Source organism: Elephas maximus, chromosome 2 (genome assembly GCF_024166365.1).
Source record: "Elephas maximus indicus isolate mEleMax1 chromosome 2, mEleMax1 primary haplotype, whole genome shotgun sequence".
In the NCBI taxonomy this organism is placed as follows: domain Eukaryota; kingdom Metazoa; phylum Chordata; class Mammalia; order Proboscidea; family Elephantidae; genus Elephas; species Elephas maximus.
Window position 1 is genome coordinate 42774910 of NC_064820.1, and position 22324 is coordinate 42797233.

At 35.2% G+C, this 22324-nt stretch overlaps 1 protein-coding gene across 1 annotated transcript in view; it reads right to left on the reverse strand.

Moving 5' to 3' along the window:
* NUP155 (nucleoporin 155) overlaps positions 1-22324 on the reverse strand; it is a 69614-nt gene that overhangs the window by 41590 nt on the left and 5700 nt on the right. The window contains exons 4-15 of the mRNA XM_049862533.1: positions 20264-20334; positions 17461-17553; positions 16493-16659; positions 14507-14612; positions 13424-13497; positions 13056-13147; positions 11774-11871; positions 11131-11283; positions 4755-4855; positions 3359-3529; positions 1125-1235; positions 135-229 (exon numbers count right to left, since the gene is read on the reverse strand). Coding sequence (XP_049718490.1) covers positions 135-229; positions 1125-1235; positions 3359-3529; positions 4755-4855; positions 11131-11283; positions 11774-11871; positions 13056-13147; positions 13424-13497; positions 14507-14612; positions 16493-16659; positions 17461-17553; positions 20264-20334 — 1332 coding nt within the window. The remainder of the gene's footprint in view (positions 1-134; positions 230-1124; positions 1236-3358; positions 3530-4754; positions 4856-11130; positions 11284-11773; positions 11872-13055; positions 13148-13423; positions 13498-14506; positions 14613-16492; positions 16660-17460; positions 17554-20263; positions 20335-22324) is intronic.

Consider the following 22324-nt stretch of genomic DNA (forward strand, 5'->3'; position numbering starts at 1 on the left):
TACCACACAGCAAACATAAAATACAGTAATACTACCTAAAGTTTTATATTATGCATGGCAATATCACAATCCCATTGGCCAATGCAACCATTTTCAAAAAAAGTGAGCAAGTACGGAAGAAAACTGACATATACCTGAAGAAAGCTCGAGTAGCCCAGGCAGATACTTCTCTATCACAGGCAGCAGTGGAGCAAGCAAGGATCAGGCAAGTTGCACAAGCCTGGTCTTCCTGTCAAAAAACCCAAAAACTTTCCTTATTTTAAAAGAAGTTTTGTTTGCTGTTGTATCCAGTGTTTAGATCTGTGCCTAGAACAGAGTAGATGCTCAATAAATATTTGCTGGCTGAGTTGAATCAGTTGGTATAAAGGACTGAACAGTACCGGTTTTCAAGTTTATCATAGGTGTTAACGAAGGATGCTCTCCCTTTCCCTTTTTAACCAAAATTCAAATTTAGTTCCTAGTTTATTCCTTCATTTTTTCTACCTTTTAGAAAATAACTACAATAATGGCCAACATTTAATGAATACCTATCATGTGCTAGGCATCATTTTAAAGAGTTTAACACACATTAATTCTCACACCACAAACTACTATAATGTAGTGCATATTTAGAATACGAGGAAACTGAAGACTGGAGAGTTCAAGTAACTTGCCCTGGTGGTAGAGCTGGAATTTTTATAACAGATATTGTATGCTTAAGTTTGATTTGGCATTCTTCATTTTAAACTAAGCATTCACAACTTATCATTCCTCAGGTCATTAACAAAAAAATAAAAAAGGGACTTGTCTATAAATGGACTTGCCCATAACGTTTTGGGCTTTTAACAAAAATACATTTACCATGTACTGTGACCATTAGACCCTTACTAATATGCTTTAATGATAAGGATTTATCAACAAAAGAGAATAAAAATTTGGGAGGTTACTATAAGCCTTATATGCATTAATCCTGCTCCCAAATATTAGCACACATATAGTGATACAGGTAAAAAAGGAAGATTGGTAACATTACCAGATTATAATAATATTTTGGTACTAATTTACATAACATTGAACTATCATTCTTATCATTCCCTTGTTTAAAAAAAAATCATCACATAAAAAAAAAAAGGATAAATAATTACCTGGTGTAATTTAAAGAATCTTTCAATCTCTTCTCCATCTCCACCTACATTACTTACAAGAAGATGCCTCAGTTGATCTACAGGTCTAAGTTTATGAAACATAAGACTCCCCTTAGAAATAAAAAAAGAAAGAACATGAATAAGAGATTTACCATACTTGGCTGGTGGCTGCTGACTATACTACTTTATTTAGTGAACTCAAAGAAACACAAAGAACTTTAAAACACAAAATAAACTGATCAAAAACAATCTACATTTCAACTCCTAACTACGCTAGATCTATATATCTAGAGAATAATTAATAAGAAAACACTGCAACCCCCCCACCCCCCACTGCCCAAAAAAAGCAAGGTGAAAAGGGGCTGGCTCTACCACACATAAAACATAAAACACTCTATAAAGCCTTATATTATGCATGGAAATAGGACATGAATAAGTCAGATCAGTAGAACAAAAGAGAAAGTTCTGATAGAGGTTAAAGTGAATACTGGAATTTAGTATAGGATAAAAGTCACCCGCCTCTCAAACCAGAAGGTTAAAGTTAGGTTATTCATTAATCATGTTGGCACAATGTATAGCCATTTAGGAAAAAATGAAGCCAGATCCATATTCATACCATATATCAAACCAAACCCACTGCCACTGAGTCAATTCCAACTCACAGTGACCCCATAGGGTTTCTAAGGCTGTAAATCTCTACAGAAGCAGACTGCCACATCTTTCTCCCAAGAAGCCTCTGGTGGTTCAAACCACCGACTTTGTGATTAGTAGTCGATCACTTTAACCACTGTGGTGCCAGGGCTCCTTATCATACCATATACCAGGATAAGTTCTTCAAAAATTTAAAGGACAACATAAAATCACAAAAGTACTCGGAGAAACAATGAGTTAATTATTTTACAAACTACAGAGTGCATAAGGTTTTCACTTATGACATAAATCCCAAAAAAGAACAGATAATTGGCTACTTATAAAATTTTCTGCATGGGAAAAATCTCAATGAACAAAGTCAAATGACAAACCAGGAGAAAATATTTGTGGCTAAAAATCACAAAAGGTTAGTTTGCCTGATGCATAATTCTATAAAAGAAAAAGGCAAATAGTAAGGTAAAATAAGAACAGATAATTCAAAGAAAATACCCATTTAAAAAGATAGACAATCTCACTCTTAATAAGAGCATAATCATACTGTGCTCAGAGAGGCGGTGAAGAAACAGCTACACATATCACTAAAGAATGCATAGTAGGAAACCAAGCAGTATCTATCAAAATTATAAACAGACATGTCCTTTGACCTAGCATAAGCATTTCAACAGTTTAACCTACATCAAAAACATACATAATGGTATATGTACATACTTTCAGCATTATTTTTAATAGCAAAAGATGATCCATTAATAGGATCCTAGTTAAATATGGAGCCCTCACGGCAAAGTGGTTAGGAACTCAAGCTGCTAACCAAAAAGATCAGCAGTTTGAATCCACCAGTTGCTCCCTGAAACCCTACGGGGCAGTGATACTGTGACCCCTGTAAGGTCACTCTGAGTTGGAATCAACTCGACGGCACACAATCGACGGCACACAACAGCAAAACAGGCTACATTCATAAAAAATACCTTTCAAATGTAAAAATCAATGAAAGTACTTTAAATATTGACATGGGAGAGCTCCGAAATAAACTATTGAGGTAGAAAAAGCAAGGTATAAAATAATGTCCATAGTATGTGACTATTTGCTTAGAAAAGTATTTGTATTGTTTGTATATCCATCACATATCTCCGGATACACAAGATTCTGACGGCATGGCTACCTAGAGAGAGACCCACACTGGAAGGGAGAATTTCACTATATAGACTTCTGTTTTAACTTTTGATTTCTGTCAATGGACTACAATCAAGAAAACAAATAATAAAATATTTTTAAATAAGTTAACATGAGAACTATAATTATTTTATTTCATTGTTTTTAGTAGTAAAATTTAGCTTACAGCATATTCCACGTTCCTGAACACTGGTGACAGCACTGCTAAGAAATGTATAACACTTTTCAAGAGTTAGTTCTTTTTGTAGTACTTTTGATACTGACAAACTACTCCTTAAGAATGCAGCAAGGGTAAACGTTCAGAAACAGTTAAGTAAATGATTCTCTTAAGTGACTACTGCACAGTACTTGATGAAGTCATTAACTACCACTTCACTCGTTTCTGTCTCCATCTGAACAGAGTATGCACATACCTGTGCAGAGAGAAGCACAAACTTCTTTGGAGGCAACATGTGCTGCTGGACAACAACCGGTGAGTCGGTTATTGGAATATGATCCTTATTTAATGGTGTAATTATCTTATCTACTTTCAATTCATCTATTGCAGATAGAGCCCAGGAATGACCATCAACGTGGGTCGTCATCTATACATATAAAAAAAAAATCAAATATTTTATTCAAGTTACATGAAGCAAAACCTGTTTCGGGTGGAGGGGAGGATACAGACCTAATCACTAATTAACTGTCCTATTCTTTTAATTATCTTTTATATTCATAAATTATATTTTAACACGGGAAGACAAAAGTAAAATTTTCTCAAAATAAACTGATTATACTACTTACTAGAATCACAATTATTTCTATAACCAAAGACAGGATACCTTCTACCATCTTTCCAGGATAGATTAATTTACGTAAGAAGATTTAGTATTTCTATTTGCTGCCATGTAGATTTTTGTTCTTTTCTTACGTTATATTTGCTTTCTAAGCTAAGAGACTCTATTTTCAAAATGTTTTAATCTTCTACAGCATTTTATTATTAAAAATTTCAAGCACAGAGAAGTGTTTAAATAAGCGTAAATATCTACATACTCAATATGTAGACTCGATAGTTGTTAGCACTATGCCATATCTGCTTTATCTCTATGTATTTTTTCTTTTATTGAATCATTTGAAAGTAAAGTTATAGACATGATACTTTACCCATAAATAAAAAGCTCATGCGTTATATTCTGTAGTTGTTTTTTTTTTAAAAAGCCCTCAGCCATTTGAAATATATCTCAAGTATTACACAAATAAAATGATACGATGGCTAGTATTTGCTTTTAAAATACAACCATGTATTTGTGTGTCTGTGTATGTATATGTAGAGAAGAGAGATGAAATAACATGAAAAAATATTTGTAATTCTTGAACACGGGGTTCCATTTACTATTCCCTCCACTCTTATGTATGTTTGAAAATTTTTATAATTAAAAAAAGAAAACTTAAAAATTTAGGCAGAATTATAGTCTAAATCATAGCTATAATAGAGGTCTCACAATTAAATAACTAAAAAATGTGGTTTATTTAAAAGGGACAAAGATCATTACAAAAAAGGTATATGCACTTCAAGGTACATTATAAAAAACACCCTAAAATGGTTCCAAAATTTTTAGAATGATGTCTTTAGTGACTATCACAATGATTTTTAACCTGACAAAAGAAAAAAAATCGGGTACACTTTTTTCAATAAGATTTCTAATCACATAAGAGTATTCAAGTATTAGAAGCTGTAATAAATCAGATAATTAAGTTCCTTAACGTACTATTCTTCACTGAAAATTACACAAAAAATACGTTTTTTCCACAATTCTCAAGATAGCTTACTTGAGTTTCCATAATTGGTTTTTGGAAAGGAAAGGTGTCATGGTTGACACACCACAAAATATCGTTATCTTCATTTTCTGAGGCTGCCATCAATAGAATTCCTAAAAGTTTAATACACAAAATCTTATTATACGATGCCAAATAATATGTATCCCCAATAATCATAACAGTATTATTACCATTAATATACACATCACCCACATACAGACTTGATGCAATTAACAATACACAATATTAACCTTTATGAGCAAACAAGCTAAAATGAATAAATCCCCTTAAAAAATACATAATTTTTTATAGAGTAGAATCAGTAAATGTCCCAGATCTTATGCTGCATTTTTTTTTTTTTTAGGTAACACTTATTCATTTCACATTTAATCATTTCTGAAGTTAAGATATATTTTGCAATTAAGAGGTTTATCAATTTAATTGACAACGTAAAAACCTTATGAGTACATAAAATAATGGTGTGTCTTAGAATTAACGGTATGCCCCCACGTGTCTGTCAGTTTGTTGTACTGTGGGGGCTTGCGTGTTGCTGTAGGCTATTCCGATACCAGCAAGGTCACCCATGGAGGACAGGTTTCAGCTGAGCTTCCAGACTAAGACAGACTAGGAAGAAGGACCTGGCAGTTCACTTCTGAAAAGCATTAGCCAGTGAAAACCTTATGAATAGCAGCGGAGCACTGTCTGATATAGTGCTGGAAAAGCTGCCTCTTCAAAGTAGAGTCGACCTTAATGATGTGGATGGAGTAAAGCTCTCGGGACCTACATTCACTGATGTGGCACAACTCGAAATGAGAAGAAACAGCTGCAAGCATCCATTAAAAATCAGAACCTAGAATGTATGAAGTATGAATCTAGGAAAACCGGAAATCGTCAAAAAAGAAATGAAACACATAAACATCAATATTCTAGGCACTAGTGAGCTGAAATGGACTGGTATTGGCCATTTTGAATCGGACAATCATATAGTCTACTATGCTGGGAATGACAACTGAAAGAGGAATGGTGTTGCATTCATCGTCAAAAAGAACATTTCAAGATCTATCCTGAAGTACAACGCTGTCAGTGATAAGATAATATTCATACGCCTACAGGGAAGACCAATTAATATGACTATTATTCAAATTTACGCACCAACCACTAGGGCCAAAGATGAAGAAACAGAAGATTTTTATCAGCTGCTGCAGTCTGAAATTGATGAAACATGTAATCAAGATGCATTGATAATTACTGGCGACTGGAATGCAAAAGTTGGAAACAAAGAAGAAGGATCAGTAGTTGGAAAAGACGGCCTTGGTGATAGAAACAATGCTGGAGATCGAATGACGGAATTTTGGAAGACCAACGACTTCTTCATTGCAATACCTTCTTTCGCCAAAATAAACGTGACTATACACATGGACCTTGCCAGATGGAACACACAGAAATCAAATTGACTACATCTGTGGTAAGAGATGATGGAAAAGCTCAATATTATCAGTCAGAACAAGGCCAGGGGCCGAATGTGGAACAGACCATCAATTACTCATATGCAAGTTCAAGCTGAAACTAAAGAAAATCTGAGCAAGTCCATGAGAGACAAAACATGACCCTGAGTATATCCCACCTGAATTTAGAGACCATCTGAAGAACAGATTTGACGCATTGAACACTAGTGAACGAAAATCAGACGAGTTGTGGAAGGACATCATACATGAAGAAAGCAAGAGGTCATTGAAAAGACAGGAAAGAAAGAAAAGACCAAGATGGATATCAGAGGAGACTCTAAAACTTGCTCTTGAGTGTCGAGCAGCTAAAGCAAAAGGAAGACCTGATGAAGTAAAAGAACTGAAGATTTCAAAGGGTGTCTCGAGAAGACAAAGTAAAGTATTATAATGACATGTGCAAAGAGGTGGAGATGGAAAACCAAAAGGGAAGAACATGCTCGGTGTTTCTCAAGCTGAAAGAACTGAAGAAAAATTCAAGACCCGAGTTGCAATAGTGAAGGATTCCACAGGGAAAATATTAAACGATGCAGGAAGCGTCAAAAGATGGAAGGAATACACAGAGTCATTATACCAAAAAGAATTAGTCGAGGTTCAACCATTTCAAGAGATGGCATATGATCAGGAACCGATGGTACTGAAGGAAGAACTCCAAGCTGCTCTGAAGGCACTGGCGAAAAACAAGGCTCCAGGAATCGATGGAATATCAATTGAAATGTTTCAACAAACAGATGTAGCGCTGGAGGTTCTCACTGGTCTATGCCAAGAAATTTGGAAGACAGCTTCCTGACCAACTGATTGGAAAAGATCCATAGTCATGCCTATTCCCAAGAAAGGTGACCCAACAGAAAGTGGAAATTATAGAACAATATCATTAATATCACATGCAAGCAAAATTTCCTGAAGATCATTCAAAAACGGCTGCAGCAGTATATCGACAGGGAGCTGCCAGAAATTCAGGCTGGTTTCAGAAGAGGATGTGGAACCAGGGATATCATAGCTGATGTCAGATGGATCCTGGCTGAAAGCAGAGAATACCAGAAGGATATTTACCTGTGTTTTATTGACTATGCAAAGGCATTGGACTGTGTGGATCATAACAAATTATGCATAATGTTGTGAAGAGTGGGAAATGCAGAACACTTAATCGAGCTCATGAGGAACCTTTACATAGATGAAGAGGCAGTTGTTCAGACAGAACAAGGGGATACTGATTGGTCTAAAGTCAGGAAATGTGTGTGTAAGGGTTGTATTCTTTCACCATACCTATTTAATCTGTGTGCTGAGCAAATAATCCGAGAAGCTGGACTATATGAAGAAGAATGGGGCATCAGGATTGGAGGAAGACTCATTAACAACCTGCATTATGCAGATGACACAACCTTGCTTGCTGAAAGTAAGAGAACTTGAAGCACTTACTAATGAAGATCAAAGACCACAGCCTTCAGCAGGGATTGCACCTCAAAATAAAGAAAACAAAAATCCTCACAACTGGACCAATGAGCAACATCATGATAAACGGAGAAAAGATTGAAGTTGTCAAGGATTTCACTGTACTTGGATCCACAATCAACAGCCATGGAAGCAGCAGTCAAGAAATCAAAAGACGCATTGCATTGGGTAAATCTGCTGCAAAGGACCTCTGTAAAGTGTTGAAGAGCAAAGATGTCACCTTGAAGACTAAAGTGCGCCTGACCCAAACCATGGTATTTTCAGTGGTATCATACGCATGTGAAAGCTGGACGATGAATAAGGGAGACTGAAGAAGAATTGATGCCTTTGAATTGTGCTGTTGGCAAAGAATACTGAATATACCATGGACTGCCAAAAGAACAAATTTGTCTTAGAAGAAGTGCAGCCAGAATGCTCCTTAGAAGCAAGGATGGCAAGACTGAGTTACATACTTGGGACATGTTGTCAGGAGGGATCAGTTCCTGGAGAAGGACATCATGCTTGGCAGAGTACAGGGTCAGCGGAAAAGAGGAAGACCCTCAACAAGGTGGACTGACACAGTGGCTGTAACAATGAGCTCAAGCGTAACAACGATTATAAGGATGGCTCAGGACTGGGCAGTGTTTCATTCTGTTGTGCATAGGGTTGCTTTGAGTCCGAACTGACTCGACGGCACCTAACAACAACAACAACAACAATATTGAATGAGATAGTTTACGTGCTGGTTAATTCAAACACACCATGAAAAAAAAAAAGAAAATGCTAGTGAAATGGCAGAGTTTCAATCTGTAATATATTCTCCTGTGTTTGCTGAATTTCAGTCCCTCCCTCTCACTTGTCCCCTTTACATTATCTTTATTAATATCAATCTTAAATCCATAATATGGTATTAGGTGATGGGAACAGAGTTAATTCATAAAACATATAACTGGCTTGTGAACAACTGAGAGCAGTTTATATCAAGATGGCAGAAAATGTTTCTTAAAATTTAGCATATGAAAGTTTGAATAACTAAAATGTGATTGAATTGTACTCATTAAAACCACAGATATTTCCTCCTAAATACATTTGTAGCTTTATAACTTATTTCCTTTTACAAAAGCATAAAAAGAATACAACACTTAGGAATAAATTTTAAAAAAGTAATGCAAGACCCGTACATTGAAAACTAGAAAATACAACTGAAGGAAATTAGGGTAGGCCTAAGCAAATGGAAAGATACTTTGTGTTTATGGATTCGAACACTTAATATTAAGACAGCAACGCTCCCCATATTGATCTACAGATTCAACTATCAAAATCCCAACTGCCTTTTTTACAGAAATTGACAAGCTGATTCCTAAATTCATATGGAAATGAAGGGATCCAGTATAGTTTTAAAAAATGTTGAGAAAAAAAGAGAGTTGGAGGAATCTCACATCCCAATTTTAAAACTTACTACAAAGCTACAGCCATTAAGACTGTGTGTTACTGGCATAAAGACAGATGTATAGATCAATGAATAGAACTGACAATCCAGAAATAAACCCATACACTTAAGGACAATTCATTTTAGACAATGGTGCCAAGTCAATTCAATGGGAATAAATGAGATAGTCAATAAATGAGCTACAACTGGATGCAAAAAATAAAGTTAGACCCTACCTCATATCATACACAAAAATTAACTCAGGATGGATCAAAGAGCTAGTAAATGAAAAACCTGAATCTATAAAAATTGTAGAGGAAAAGAGGGATAAAACTTCATGACCCTGGGTTAGGCAATGGCTTCACGGATATGAAATCAAAAGCACAATTAAAAAAGAAAAAAATAGGTAAAGTGAACTTCATCAAAATTAAATGGTGCTTCAAAGGATACCATCAAGAAAATGAAAAGGCAATCCACAAAACAGAAGAAAACATTTGCAGACTATGTATGTGATAAGGGACGTGTTTCTAGAGTATACAAAGAACTCTTACAACTGAATAATAAAAAGACAAATACTCAAATTAAAAATGGGACAAAAAATCTCAACAGTCATTTCTTCAAAGAAATGGCCAGTAAACACACGAAAAGATGGGCAACATCATTAGTCATCAAGGAAATGCAAATCAAAACTACAATGAAATACCACTTCACACCATTAGGATAGGTATAATTAAAACAGATAACAAGTACTGGCAAGGATGCAGAGAAATTGGAATCCTCATACTCTGTTGGTAGGAATGTAAAATGGTGCATTCACTTTGGAAAATGGCCTGGCAGGTCCTCAAAAGGTTAATGGTACTTACCGTATGATCCAGCAATTTCATTCATTCCTAAGCATATACCCAAGAGAAATCAAAACACGCCTACAAAAAACTTTTGTTTATGACAGTGTTATTCACAATCGCTTAAAAGTGGAAGCATTCCAAATGTCCACAACTGATGAATAAACAAAATGTGGTATAGCCATAAAAAAGAATACAGCACTCATGCATGCCAAAACATGGACACATCTTGGAAACATACACTGAGTGAAGAAGGCAGATACAAGAGGCCACATACTGTATGACTCCATTTACATGAAATGCACAGAAAAGGCAAACCTAATAAAGCCAGAAAGTGGATTTATGGTTGCCAGGAACTAGGGTTATGGAGAGTAATTGCTAATGGTGTGGAGGTTTCCTTACGAGGTGATGAAAACATACTAAAATTAGTAGTGATGGTTGTGCAACTCTGTGAATATACTAAAAACCACTAAATTGAACAATTTAAAGGGGTAAATTTTATGGTATGTGAATTTTATCTCAACCAAGCTGTTAAGTAAAGTGGTAATGGTGCATGGTACTATGTGTTTGGAAAAATTTCTATTTGTAAAGTATTTCACTTGGGTGTCGAACAATAAAATGTTGGAAGTCAGCAGGATAAGTACCGAAAAGGCCTAAAAAGGACCAGAAAATCAAAACAAATGTTTTGGAAATGTTTTCCCAGAAGGGAAAAGGTACATACAGATTTTTTTAAAGTTTTAAATATTTAACCAAAACTTAATTTTTGGTTTAACTTAATTAAGAATCCCAAAGTTTATCACAAAGATTCTGTACTGTTGTACACAAAACTTTCCACATCCATAAAAACGTTGCCTGCTTGGTATCAGAAGAGTTTGGAATCTATTAACAGCAGGTATAACACTGATTTTGACAAGCGAGCTCATATACAAGGTTCATAGGATGCTGAAATTGAAGTATCTCAAACAGTACTTAAACATTTAAGCAATACTATAGTTTTTATATACACACCAAATACTTTAAATGTTAATACAAAATAGATATAGATACCGTACCTGGGTAAAAATAAATCATTCTAAACTTTACTGTAGAACTGGTTTATGTTATTTTCAAACAACTCAAAATGTCTTATGATTTTATCAATTTTAAGAAACCAATATTAAATCTGGTAGTGCTTCAAAACATACCTTTACTATAAAGAGCTTTATGTACTTTTGAAGGCTTTTCCACAGTTGAAGATGCTGAAAATCCAGGAGGTAAACGAACATGAACCAGTGTCAATGTATTGGGCCGTGCTAATGGCTGTCTGAATGGACATGTGTTGAAATATAACCTTATACCTGAGGATGGGGAAAAATTATGTATCAGTCACAAAAAACAAAGGACCCGAGGAACGTGTGTTATTGACGCAATCCCATATAGGCACACAAAAGTCTGCTAATGCCATATCGCTCTCCTGACTGGTTTTAATCACCACCCAGGTGACTACCTGAAATGGATTTCTAATAAACTGTGATTCAGAACTGAGAGGTGAATCAACACATTTTGGGAGAAAAAACTTGCAACTAAAAACCAAGGGGTCCTGGGATCCAATTCAGGCTGACAAGACAGAATGTTAGCTACCTTACCTTTCAGGTTTGGTTTTACATCTAAAAAGGAGGGGACAGAACCAGAGGAATCTCTCAATTTTCAAAATTCTTAATTTTATGAATTCTTAATATGGTTTGACAATTGATACAAAAATCTTAACATGGAATTCCAATTGTAAATTAACAGAGAATTATCAAAAGTTATAATAGTGATGGCAGATACATAAATACAACAACTTACCTGTATGTGTAACAGCCAATAACTGACAATCTAGTGATTCAGAATTTTCAATCACTGCTATCTGAACAATTGGCTTAAAAACAGAACGATCTATTGTCCTAAAAAAAAGGAGAAAAACTAAAATGTATTTTAAAAATATATCTATTAAATTGCAAAGAAACATTCCCACCAGCATTTTTACATGTCTGAACATGCTAAAGTAATTGAAAACTAATTTCTTAGGAAAGTGAGGCAATCAATAGCAGCAAGAACTAGCAAAAAACTCTAGAATGTGTTTTGTTGTTTAAGAGTAACCCTTTTTTCAAATAAAGATCATGAAAGGATGCTAAAACCATTGAGTAAATGGTTGATGAGAAATAAGTTCTTCTCGTAGTATCGAAATATCATTGTAAAGATCGCCACTGTTAGTCTTGATGTCTACAACTTACTTTTAAACAGTTCATGAGAGTGAGTGAGCAAACGTGATAAAATGTTACTAACAGAATGAATTTAGATAAAGAATATACCAGTTTTTACCACACCGTTCTTTCAACTTTTGTTTTTCAATTAAAAAAAAAAATGGGGGGAAGAAAAAAGAAACCCATTTTTTAGACTGTTTTGAGACTTTGTCACTGAAGAGCAAAGAAAACATGTTACACTGGTATATTCGACTGCAGCAATGACACAGGCACATAGATAACAAAAACTGAAATTCCAAGCCCTGTGCTAAATGAGGAAAATGTCTGCAGCTAGGTCAGCTGGAATATATGAAAGAACAATGCACAGTGCTGAAGCCTTGGCTTCCAGGTTGGGCCTCAAGCAAACTACAACATCCCTTAGTTCCGGTTTCCTCAGGCATAAAATAAGGATAATATATTCTGTAGAACTCTGTATTCCCAAGATGCACTATGTCAATTATCAAACAAGCTAAGCTTTGTATTATGTAGATTTGTTAGAAAGAGGAGGGTTGTTACGAGCAGCAACTTTGAGACATGTAGCTTCTTAGAACACCTGTGATTCCTATAGCAAACCAATTAAAATCCTGAGGAAAAACACACATAAAGCTATGCTTCAGAACTTTAAAATCAGTCTGCCTTATGTTTTTAACCATCAAACATAAGAATATTGGCCAAATAAAATCAAGAGTCTTTAACAGCTCTGTTTCAAACCACGATGTGGTCTCCTTCAACACTCCTCACCTTTTAAACACATTTTGAGGAGGGAACAGTTTAATTTTAGTACACTGCATGTAAATAATATAATTGCCTGCAAATGAAATGTCTGGCAATAAATTACAAATTACCTAGCAATGTTTCCAGCAGCAGAGACAATAGAATTCTGTGAAACAGAAGCAACTCTGCTCATTCCTTGTCCATCTTGGCCCAAATCATAAACCTGTGAACGAACAATTGTACTCACTTAAACACAACTGCGCAAGGCATACATTTTATGAAACAAACATTTCCTTTCCAGGAATTAATTTTGACACTTCATACATATACGGAAATGTTGAGAAATTGGAAATCTTATAACACTAATCCTATGAAGTGGCTCAGGGATGTTTTAAAAAAGGCACATAGTTCACAGAAAAAGTCCAAGAGTGACTGAATCTTCCTCCTTAAAAACAGGGATTCCCCTTCCCTCAAATGATAGCATAATACTAATACTTACCTGTATTACCCCTTTCTCAGATCGTGTATATAAAATATTTCTAGAATTATCAACTGCAATTTGAACAATAGGATCTAAAAGTAAGAAAGAAAAAAAAATTAACAAATCAAACACAGAGCTACTTACAACAAATTAAAATTGTTGAATTAGAACTTTGCATTTAGGGGCTTTGCTCTTCCTTTGTAGGTAGTAAGTCATGGAATATTTGCCTAAGAACCTGGCCAGGAAGGATTTAGTCAAACATCATGTGAAAAATGAGATGTCAAATACTCTGAGTTAAGACCATCACTAATAAGCTACTCAGTACTAGAAGTGAGTTTTAAGCCACACACAAAAGTTCTAGAATATTCATTCATTCAACAATCATTTACTGAGTGTTTGTTACATGCTAGGAGCACCTAGATGAATTATAGCTGATTCTTTCCTTCAGGAAGTTTCCAATTTAGTAAATAATCCCTTTTGTGAAGAGAATAAAAAAATCAGTCATACTAAGGATTATTTTAGGTGTATGTATCTTATTTTGCTGAAGCATTTTTAAAATTAATTCACCTACCTAGACCTATCATTCACTCAAAACTCAGACATATTCATTTTATACTGGGATACATTTTATACCGGGAATAGGCTCTAGACCAAACAAAACACATACAGTCGATTCTCATTAATCTCACAACAGTTATGCTGTATAAAGTCACTATGACCACTGAATTAGCAAATATGGAACCATTACAACCAGGGGAAATACAGGATTAGGTTCCTATGAGTCTCTGGTCATAAAATTTTCATTAACCAATCACGCATAATCTTATATGTCTTACTGTCTGTCGTAACGCTCTCCCATACACACATATTTTAAGTAGGCAGAGATGTTTTGGACACATGTTCCCTGAGGCTACATACATAAAAAATAAGCACCTTGAGAAAAAAAACCTATGCGGTCTTGATGTTATATAATATTTTTTTTTACAATATGAGTATACAACAAATCTTATTTAATATGACAAACTGTTTCAACTAAGAGTGAGAGTTTCTAAAGAAAATGTTAAGTCCCTAATATGTTAAAAATTTGTTTTGTTTTCTTACCATCTTCTGAAAATGTGAATTGTAGCAAGGAAGGAACAAGGAAAGAAAGTGCACTCTTTGAATGGTTTATTTTCCTGCATCTTTGGCTAAACCAACCTGCTTCTGCCTTAAAAGAAAACAATGAAAGAAATAAGGTATATGTAATTCTCTCACACCAACTGTCATATATCCATGTTTATAAGAATTTCCAAATCTTCACAAAATGGCAGTGGTTATAAATAAAGCAAGACATACTATTAAAAGGTAAGTACTGAGTTGAGTCTTGTTAAAAGTAGTAAATATATTCAATCATAATCAAATGCTCAGCGAAATCAGCTATGTCCATGCCGGCAACTTCAGGAGTGCTGTTAGTAAACGTGTATTTTAATTACGTTAAAAACTCCTACTTTAAGCAGTAAAGAAAATAACGAGCAGTTTAGAATCACCACAGATACACTGGATGGTATGCATTATCTCTTCCCATTTAAAAGGACACTGTTACAGCAGAAGCTGCCATCACCACAATCTACAGACTTCTTCTCAATGACTGAGTTTTGCCATTTCTGCAGCAAAACCATTTTTAGTAGTAAACAAAGCCAAGAGAAACTGGGAAAGGAAGAGGTACAATATAATATAAAAAACAAAGCAGATCTGGGTTCTAACCCTAGCTGTTCCACAAATTAGCTGTGTGACTATGAGCATATTTTTGTTGTTGTTAGTTGCTGCCAAGTCAGCTCTGACTCATGGTGACCCCATGTGTGCAAAGCAGAATAAGCATAGGGTTTTCAAGGCTGTGACCTTTCAGAAACAGATTGCCAGGCCTGTCTTCCAAGGGGCAGGTCTGAACTGCCAATCTTTTGGCTAACAGATACCGTATCTCAAATTCCTAATTTTAACCTTATAAAAAAGGCAACAGCAGAGCAAAAAAAAAAAAAAGGGGGTTAAGGACACAGTCAATTCGGAATACAAAAAAATACAAAAGACCAATAAATTTATGAAAGTTGCATAGTTTTTAAAAAAGCAATTTCTTTCCATTAGATTGACCAAAATTAATAACTTGATAATATCAGTGTTAGTGAAGGTAAGTGCAGGGTAAAGGAAACATTCATAGATGGCTGCTAAGAGTCTAAAACTCTTACAGGGTAACGTGAAAGTATCAAATACAATTTTAAATACATACACATAACCTAGCAATTAGAATTCTAGGTTGCCACTCTAGAAATATCTACACATGTACACAAGGAGGCCTGCAAAAGAATACTCATTACATCATTATTTGAATAAAAGGAAAAGTTGAAAACAACCTAGAAGTTCATCAAGAGAGGAATTGTAAAGTAAACTATGTATATCCATATTATGGACTACTATGAGCAATCACAAAACATAATGTGTATCTACCAGGTACTGATAAAGAGGAGCCCTGGTGGCACAGCAGTTAAGAGCTCGGCTGCTAACCAAAAGCTCTGCAGTTCGAATTTGCCAGCAGCTCCTTGGAAACCTTATGTGGCAGTTCTACTCCATCCTATAGGGTCGCTATGATTTGGAATCCACTGGACAGCAACAGAAACTGATAGACTTTCAAGACATATTGTTAAGAACAAAGTAAGTTGTGAAACAAATATGCTACTATCCAAGTAAAACAGACATATAGAAAAAAGTCCTAAGCATTTGTATATGTGTACATAAACATATACAAATACACATGTATAAATACAAACATACATCAATGTACATGTTTTACAAGGATATATAGAAAACTTATAACTGTTTTTACTTCTGGGGAGAGGACTGAGTTTTGTGGGCATGATGAAGTCATGGAGGACTAAACTTCAGCTCTATGTTTGAATATTTTCTTTTCCATCAAGAATATGTTAACGTGTACCGAAAACATAATATTATCTAAAAAAAGAAAAAATGTGCTTACACAATGAGAAAATAAAAACAAAAGTCTATCTATCCCTATTCTCTCAAGTGAGAGGAAAAAATGTTTATAAATGCCAGACTTACTTGGTATGCTACTTCATATAAACAGCCATCCTTTCCAGCCAAGAAAATTCTGCCACTATCGGTGGAAGTTATTGTTAAAAGGTAAGTATTATCAGTGGGAAGAGAATATAAAGGATCTGGAAGCAACTGCATTCCACCAGACATACTGTCATTAAGAACTCCAGAACCTATTTTGTTTTTAAAGACAGAAAACAGTAATCAGTTTGTCATTTTTTAAAAAAGATTAAAACAATTCCTGCATTATCTTCAGAATTGATATTCTTACTGAATTCTTATCAATACATTCAAAAACTTTTATAGCATACATTTCTAAATTACTATAAAAAGGATTAGATACAAATAATTTGATAATTCAAGTTAAATAAAACCTACTATACACATACTTACACTTGCACACGTGTGTGCCATACACACAAGCGCACACACGAACACAAGCAACATAGCAAAACATCAAACAAAAAACTGACTCAAGTTATTAAATTTTGGAAAAGAGCCCGAGGACATGGAAGTAATAATCACTAATTTGAGTCACTGAAATTCAACATTATTTCACCCAAACAAATTGCCAGAATATAAACCATTCAGTGTGCTTGAAATAAATTAATTGAGAGCATCTTATTTTAACGGTAAAAAAGATAACACATTACATTTCAGTGTTCTATATGTTAAAATGGCCATTGCAAAATTAGAAACAAAGAAATAAAAGGCGTTATTAAAAAACACACTAGTATTAATTATTTTTCTACTGTTATCCTCCAGTTATGTTGGACGTTTAAGAACTACAAACTAATATGGTAAATATATCCAAAATAGTTCTTTTTTTGGTGGAGCGACTAACCAGAAAGATCCCTTACCTATACAGAAATATTAGTTTCCTGCAAGCAAATAGCCTGGAAAGTTAACTTAATATTGTCCAACATACTTTTATTACAAAAAAAAAAAAGGAAAGAAAAAGTGGATTGCCACACCTGTTTGTAAGTTAGCATAGCTGAGTCCAAGAATCACTATATCCACAGGAGTTGCCAAAACCAAGAGGTGTCGTACATGAGGCTGAAAGATACCTAAGATAAAATAAGTAGACATGGGGTAGGAATTATTTTCAGAAAAAACTCTAGTACTTAAGCATTAATTGAACATGATTTTACTGTTAAAATGAACTAGTGAGTGAACAGTACAAAGTATAAATCCTGTTAACGTTGATAAACATTTTAAAATGTCTAAAAATGTTTAAAAATTACTACCTGTGATCATTTAAATACATAAATAATGCTACAAAAAAAAAAATCACCTTAGGAAAAAATCACTTCAGTATTGAACACCATTGAAGATCAGTGTTAAATTACAAAATCATTTAGGTTTATTAAGATATAAAGATTTCATTCTGGAAACAGGACATAGGAAACAAAATTTAGACCTATAATTATCTATTAGTTAAACTGTTAGGATCTTGATAGAGTCTAGAGGAAATATATACATTTATGTGCATCTTTTGGAAACCCTGGTGGCGTAGTGGTTAAGAGCAACGGCTGCTAACCAAAACGTCAGCAGTTCGAATCCACCAGGTGCTCCTCGGAAACCCCATGGGGCAGTTCTACTCTGTCCTATGGGGTCACTATGACTTGGAATCGACTCGATGGCAGAGGGGTTTTTTTTGTTGTTGGTCTGGTTCATCTTTTAGAGAAGAGTGAATTCTTTTCCCAAATGAGTTTATATCTCAAAATCAGATAATTTAGTTTCAGAAGGGGCATAAGAACAAGGACAAAATACATTTTCCACTTATTTTGAGTATTTTTGAAAAAATTACATTAATTTATGCTAAGGTGTTGTGACATGAGATGCTATGTACAATTATTACTGTCATCATGTTAGGACATTCAAAAACAGTGCCTCAAGTCAAGAAAAGGTTTACACACAGAAAGAAACACTTTTTGATGGCTACCAGGGACGAGGCAGGGGAAGAAGGAAAAATCACTAACTAGAGACTAGATATGTGTTAATATTGGTGGAGGGAAAGATAATACACAATACGGGGAAGTCAGAACAACATAACCAAGGCAAGGGAAGACACTGGGAGGTATACAGGAATGAAAGGCAATGAAGGCAAATACTATAACATACATAATCCTGCAACAACAGTAATAACAAACAGTTATTTATGAGTGGATACACAGGTAGATATGTATGCTGAATAGATGTGGGAAGGTATACAACCACATGCATATATAGGTTTGGCTATGGATATTTCCACATACATATTTGTATGTGCTGCATGTATATTCACATATATAATACATCACACAGGTGGTGCAGTCATGAATACAACCTAGACATAACCAAACACCTTGTGGGATTGAGTTACTGGGCTTCAAGGCTAAGGACCATAGTCCTGGGGAACATCTAGATCAACTGGCATAACATAGCTCATAAAGAAAATGTTCTATACTGTTGGTCCAGTCCTGTTTGGAGCAAAGGAGAATGAAAAAAACCAAAGGCCCAAGGAAAATATTATTCTGAAGGACTAATGAACATAGCCTCCACCAGCCTGAGTCCAGAAGAACTAGATGGTGACCAGTTACCAACTACCAACTGCTCTGACAGGATCACAATACATGATCCCAGGCAGAGCAGGAGAAAACCGTAGAACAAAATTCAAATTCACGGAAAAGACCAGATTTATTGGTCTGAGAGAGGCTGGCTGAACCCAAGACTATAGCCCTTAGCCACCCTTCTGACTTAGAACTGAAGTCATTCCCGGAGATCCCCTTGCAGCCAAATAGACCCATACATAAATAATAACACACATGAGAAAAGTGCTCCTTAAAGCAATCATCTACATGAGACCAAAAGGACAACATATGCCCAAAAGCAAGGATGAGAAGGCAGGAAGAAGCAAGAAAACTGGACAAGTAGAAATGAGGAACTCAGGGTGGTAATGGGGAGTGTGCTGACACATTGCTGGGAGTGCAACCCACATCACGGAACCATTTCTGTATAAACTACCGAACGGGAAACTAATTTGCTCTGTGTATACATTTGGCCTACTTAAAATTGTTAAATGTCATAGAAAATACAACAAATCTTATATCCTCATCTGGTTTTACTTTCACTGATGAACGTCAAAGGGCACAAAACCAGTTTTTTTGTTGTTGTTGTTCAAGTCAATAAAGCCGAAGGCACACAGCTTCTGGTTTAATGACCTCGAAATACAGATGATTTTTCATGAAAAACTGATTTAAAAAGCTTAAACTTTACGAATACTTATTTCCCCTTAACAAAGTCCTATCTTGAAACATTCAGTCACTATGTTAGGCAAAGAAGTAATTTTTGATTACAGAAACTTAGTGAAGTTGGAATTTTTTAAACCCGGTGGGGTTGGTTTATGACTTGGGCTATCAAAACCAAAACAACGCAGAGACAAAAATGCTTTTTACAATAAATTCAGTAATTGGTGGAAAATCTGTAATGTAAAAAACTTCCAGTAAATCAAGAAAACATAACAAAAAGTAAGCCAGATAAAAACGAATGAACTATAGTTTAACATTTTTAAAGGCAGACCCACTCATGCCATTAAAGTTGAGTGAACAGTATTAAATATTCCCCTAGTGATTAAAAAAAAAAAAAAAAAATTTTTTTTTTCAATTAGAATTAATTCAGAACAAAGCTTCAATAGGAAATTCAACTATTTAAAATGTGTTATCATTCAGTCTTAAAACACTTGGAGTCTATGTATATTCAAAAACATAGTATCATCCTTATATTTTAATTTCTTACCAGCTTTTGGTTTCACAAGCCCCACAGCAAGAATAGTCTCACTAAGTCCGTCAAAATAGGCAAGGTCTCCTCTGTCAAAGTTGAAGAAAAACATGTTATACGTATAAATAAAAATGGGAGTTTCATCTCACAATATTCTTTGCTACAATATAGGATATATATAAAAAGCCAAACAAATCCGTTGCCATCAAGCTGATTCTGACTCATAGCGACCCTACAGGACAGACTAGAAATGCCCCATATGGTTTCCAAGGAGCGGCTGGTGGATTCGAACTGCTGACCTTTTGGTAAGCAGCCTGAGCTCTTAACCACTGTACCACCAGGGCTCCAGGATATATACATATATATATATATATATATATATATAGAATATAATAAAAAAATAAACCAGAAAACAAAAATCCTTTCAGTCCTGAGACTCAGGGACACAAGGGCTGCCTAAGGCTGAGTATGAACCATGTAAGGAGGGAAAACTACCTCCCACTTTTAACATCCCCTCCCTGACCAGGCTGAAAGCATCAAGTATCAAATCACAGCAATCTACTACTGGAGGAGGGAAAGAATATGTAGAAGGCACAGGCTCACAGGAAAAGTCTAAGGCTGAAGGTAGAACAGAACATTAAGACAACCCTTCTAGCAACTCAACACAAACTGAAAGCCTGTGACATACTGAGGATAAACATTAACAACAAAATCCAAGGCCTGTTTAACTCTTGCCTTTGGAAAAGTTACCTCCCCCACAATAAAGGCCTAGGAGAAGAGAGGCACGGCCACTTCCAAAGGTTCACATCGTTTACTACAATCTCTACTACCCTACACATGATACTGGAAGTTCAAACAAAAATCATGAGACACAAAAAAAAGGGGAAAAAACTAAAACAACTCACTGTCAAACTGTCAAGAGACAAAGCAACCAACAGGACCAGACTCAGCTGTTGGAATTATCAGACAGGGAAAATAAAATAACTATGATCATTACTAAAGCACTTGGCATCGAAAGGTCGGTGGTTTGAACCCACCAGCCATTCAGTGGGAGAAAGATGTGGCAGTCCGCTTCCGCAAGACATACAGCCTTAGAAATCCTATGTGCAGTTCTACTCTGTCCTATAGGGTTGCTATGAGTAGGAATCAACTTGATGGCAGCGGGTTTGGTTTTGGTTTATGATCAATATTGCAAAGGGTCTAACAGAAATAATAGACAAAATGTATATGTATGGACAGGTCAGGAATTTCCACAGAGACGGAAATTATAAAAAACAATCCAATGGAAATATAAGAAAAAGTACAGTAACAGAAAAAAAGACTATCTTGGAAGGACTCATCAGTAGACCTGATATAGTCAAGGGATGAATCAGTGAACCTGAAATTAGAGCAATAGAAACTGCCCATATTAGAGCACTAAAAAAAAGAAAAGAAAGAAAGAAAACCAGAACAGAGCATCTGGACATCAGTTTAACGAAAGTGTAAGTAAAAAGGGCCATGTAAACAAGAAAGATCTAAGTGGTAACTTATGTGGACCATATTGCCCCATTTTCCCATACTCTGGCATTATATAAGACCCTTTGGTAACTGCACAGCCCCCAAACTGAGAAATTGGGGGTTGAAGAACAATGAATTAAACCAGATTAAGTTTCAACTATCTGGATGGAATTAGCACTTAAAATGAGAAATTGGGGGTTGAAGAACAATGAATTAAACCAGATTAAGTTTCAACTATCTAGATGGAATTAGCACTTAAAATAGAAAAGTTAATTCAATAATTAAAAATAAGTTTAGCTGAAGTTTTGGCACCAGTGAATTTGTAGACTAAAGATTTATAATGGTATATATGCCTTGAAGCTTTCAGTATGCATATTCTTCAATGAGTTCTACTGTGAATACACAGTAAAGATGGACTGCATGTTCCATGTGGAGAGAGACCACATTTTTCTCATTCAGTATTGTTCTTAATACAAGAACAGTACCTAACACATGAAAAACCAAAACCAAACCTGTTCCCATCTAATCAATTCTGACTCAGAGCAACCCTACAGGACAGAGTTGAACTGCCCCATATGGTTT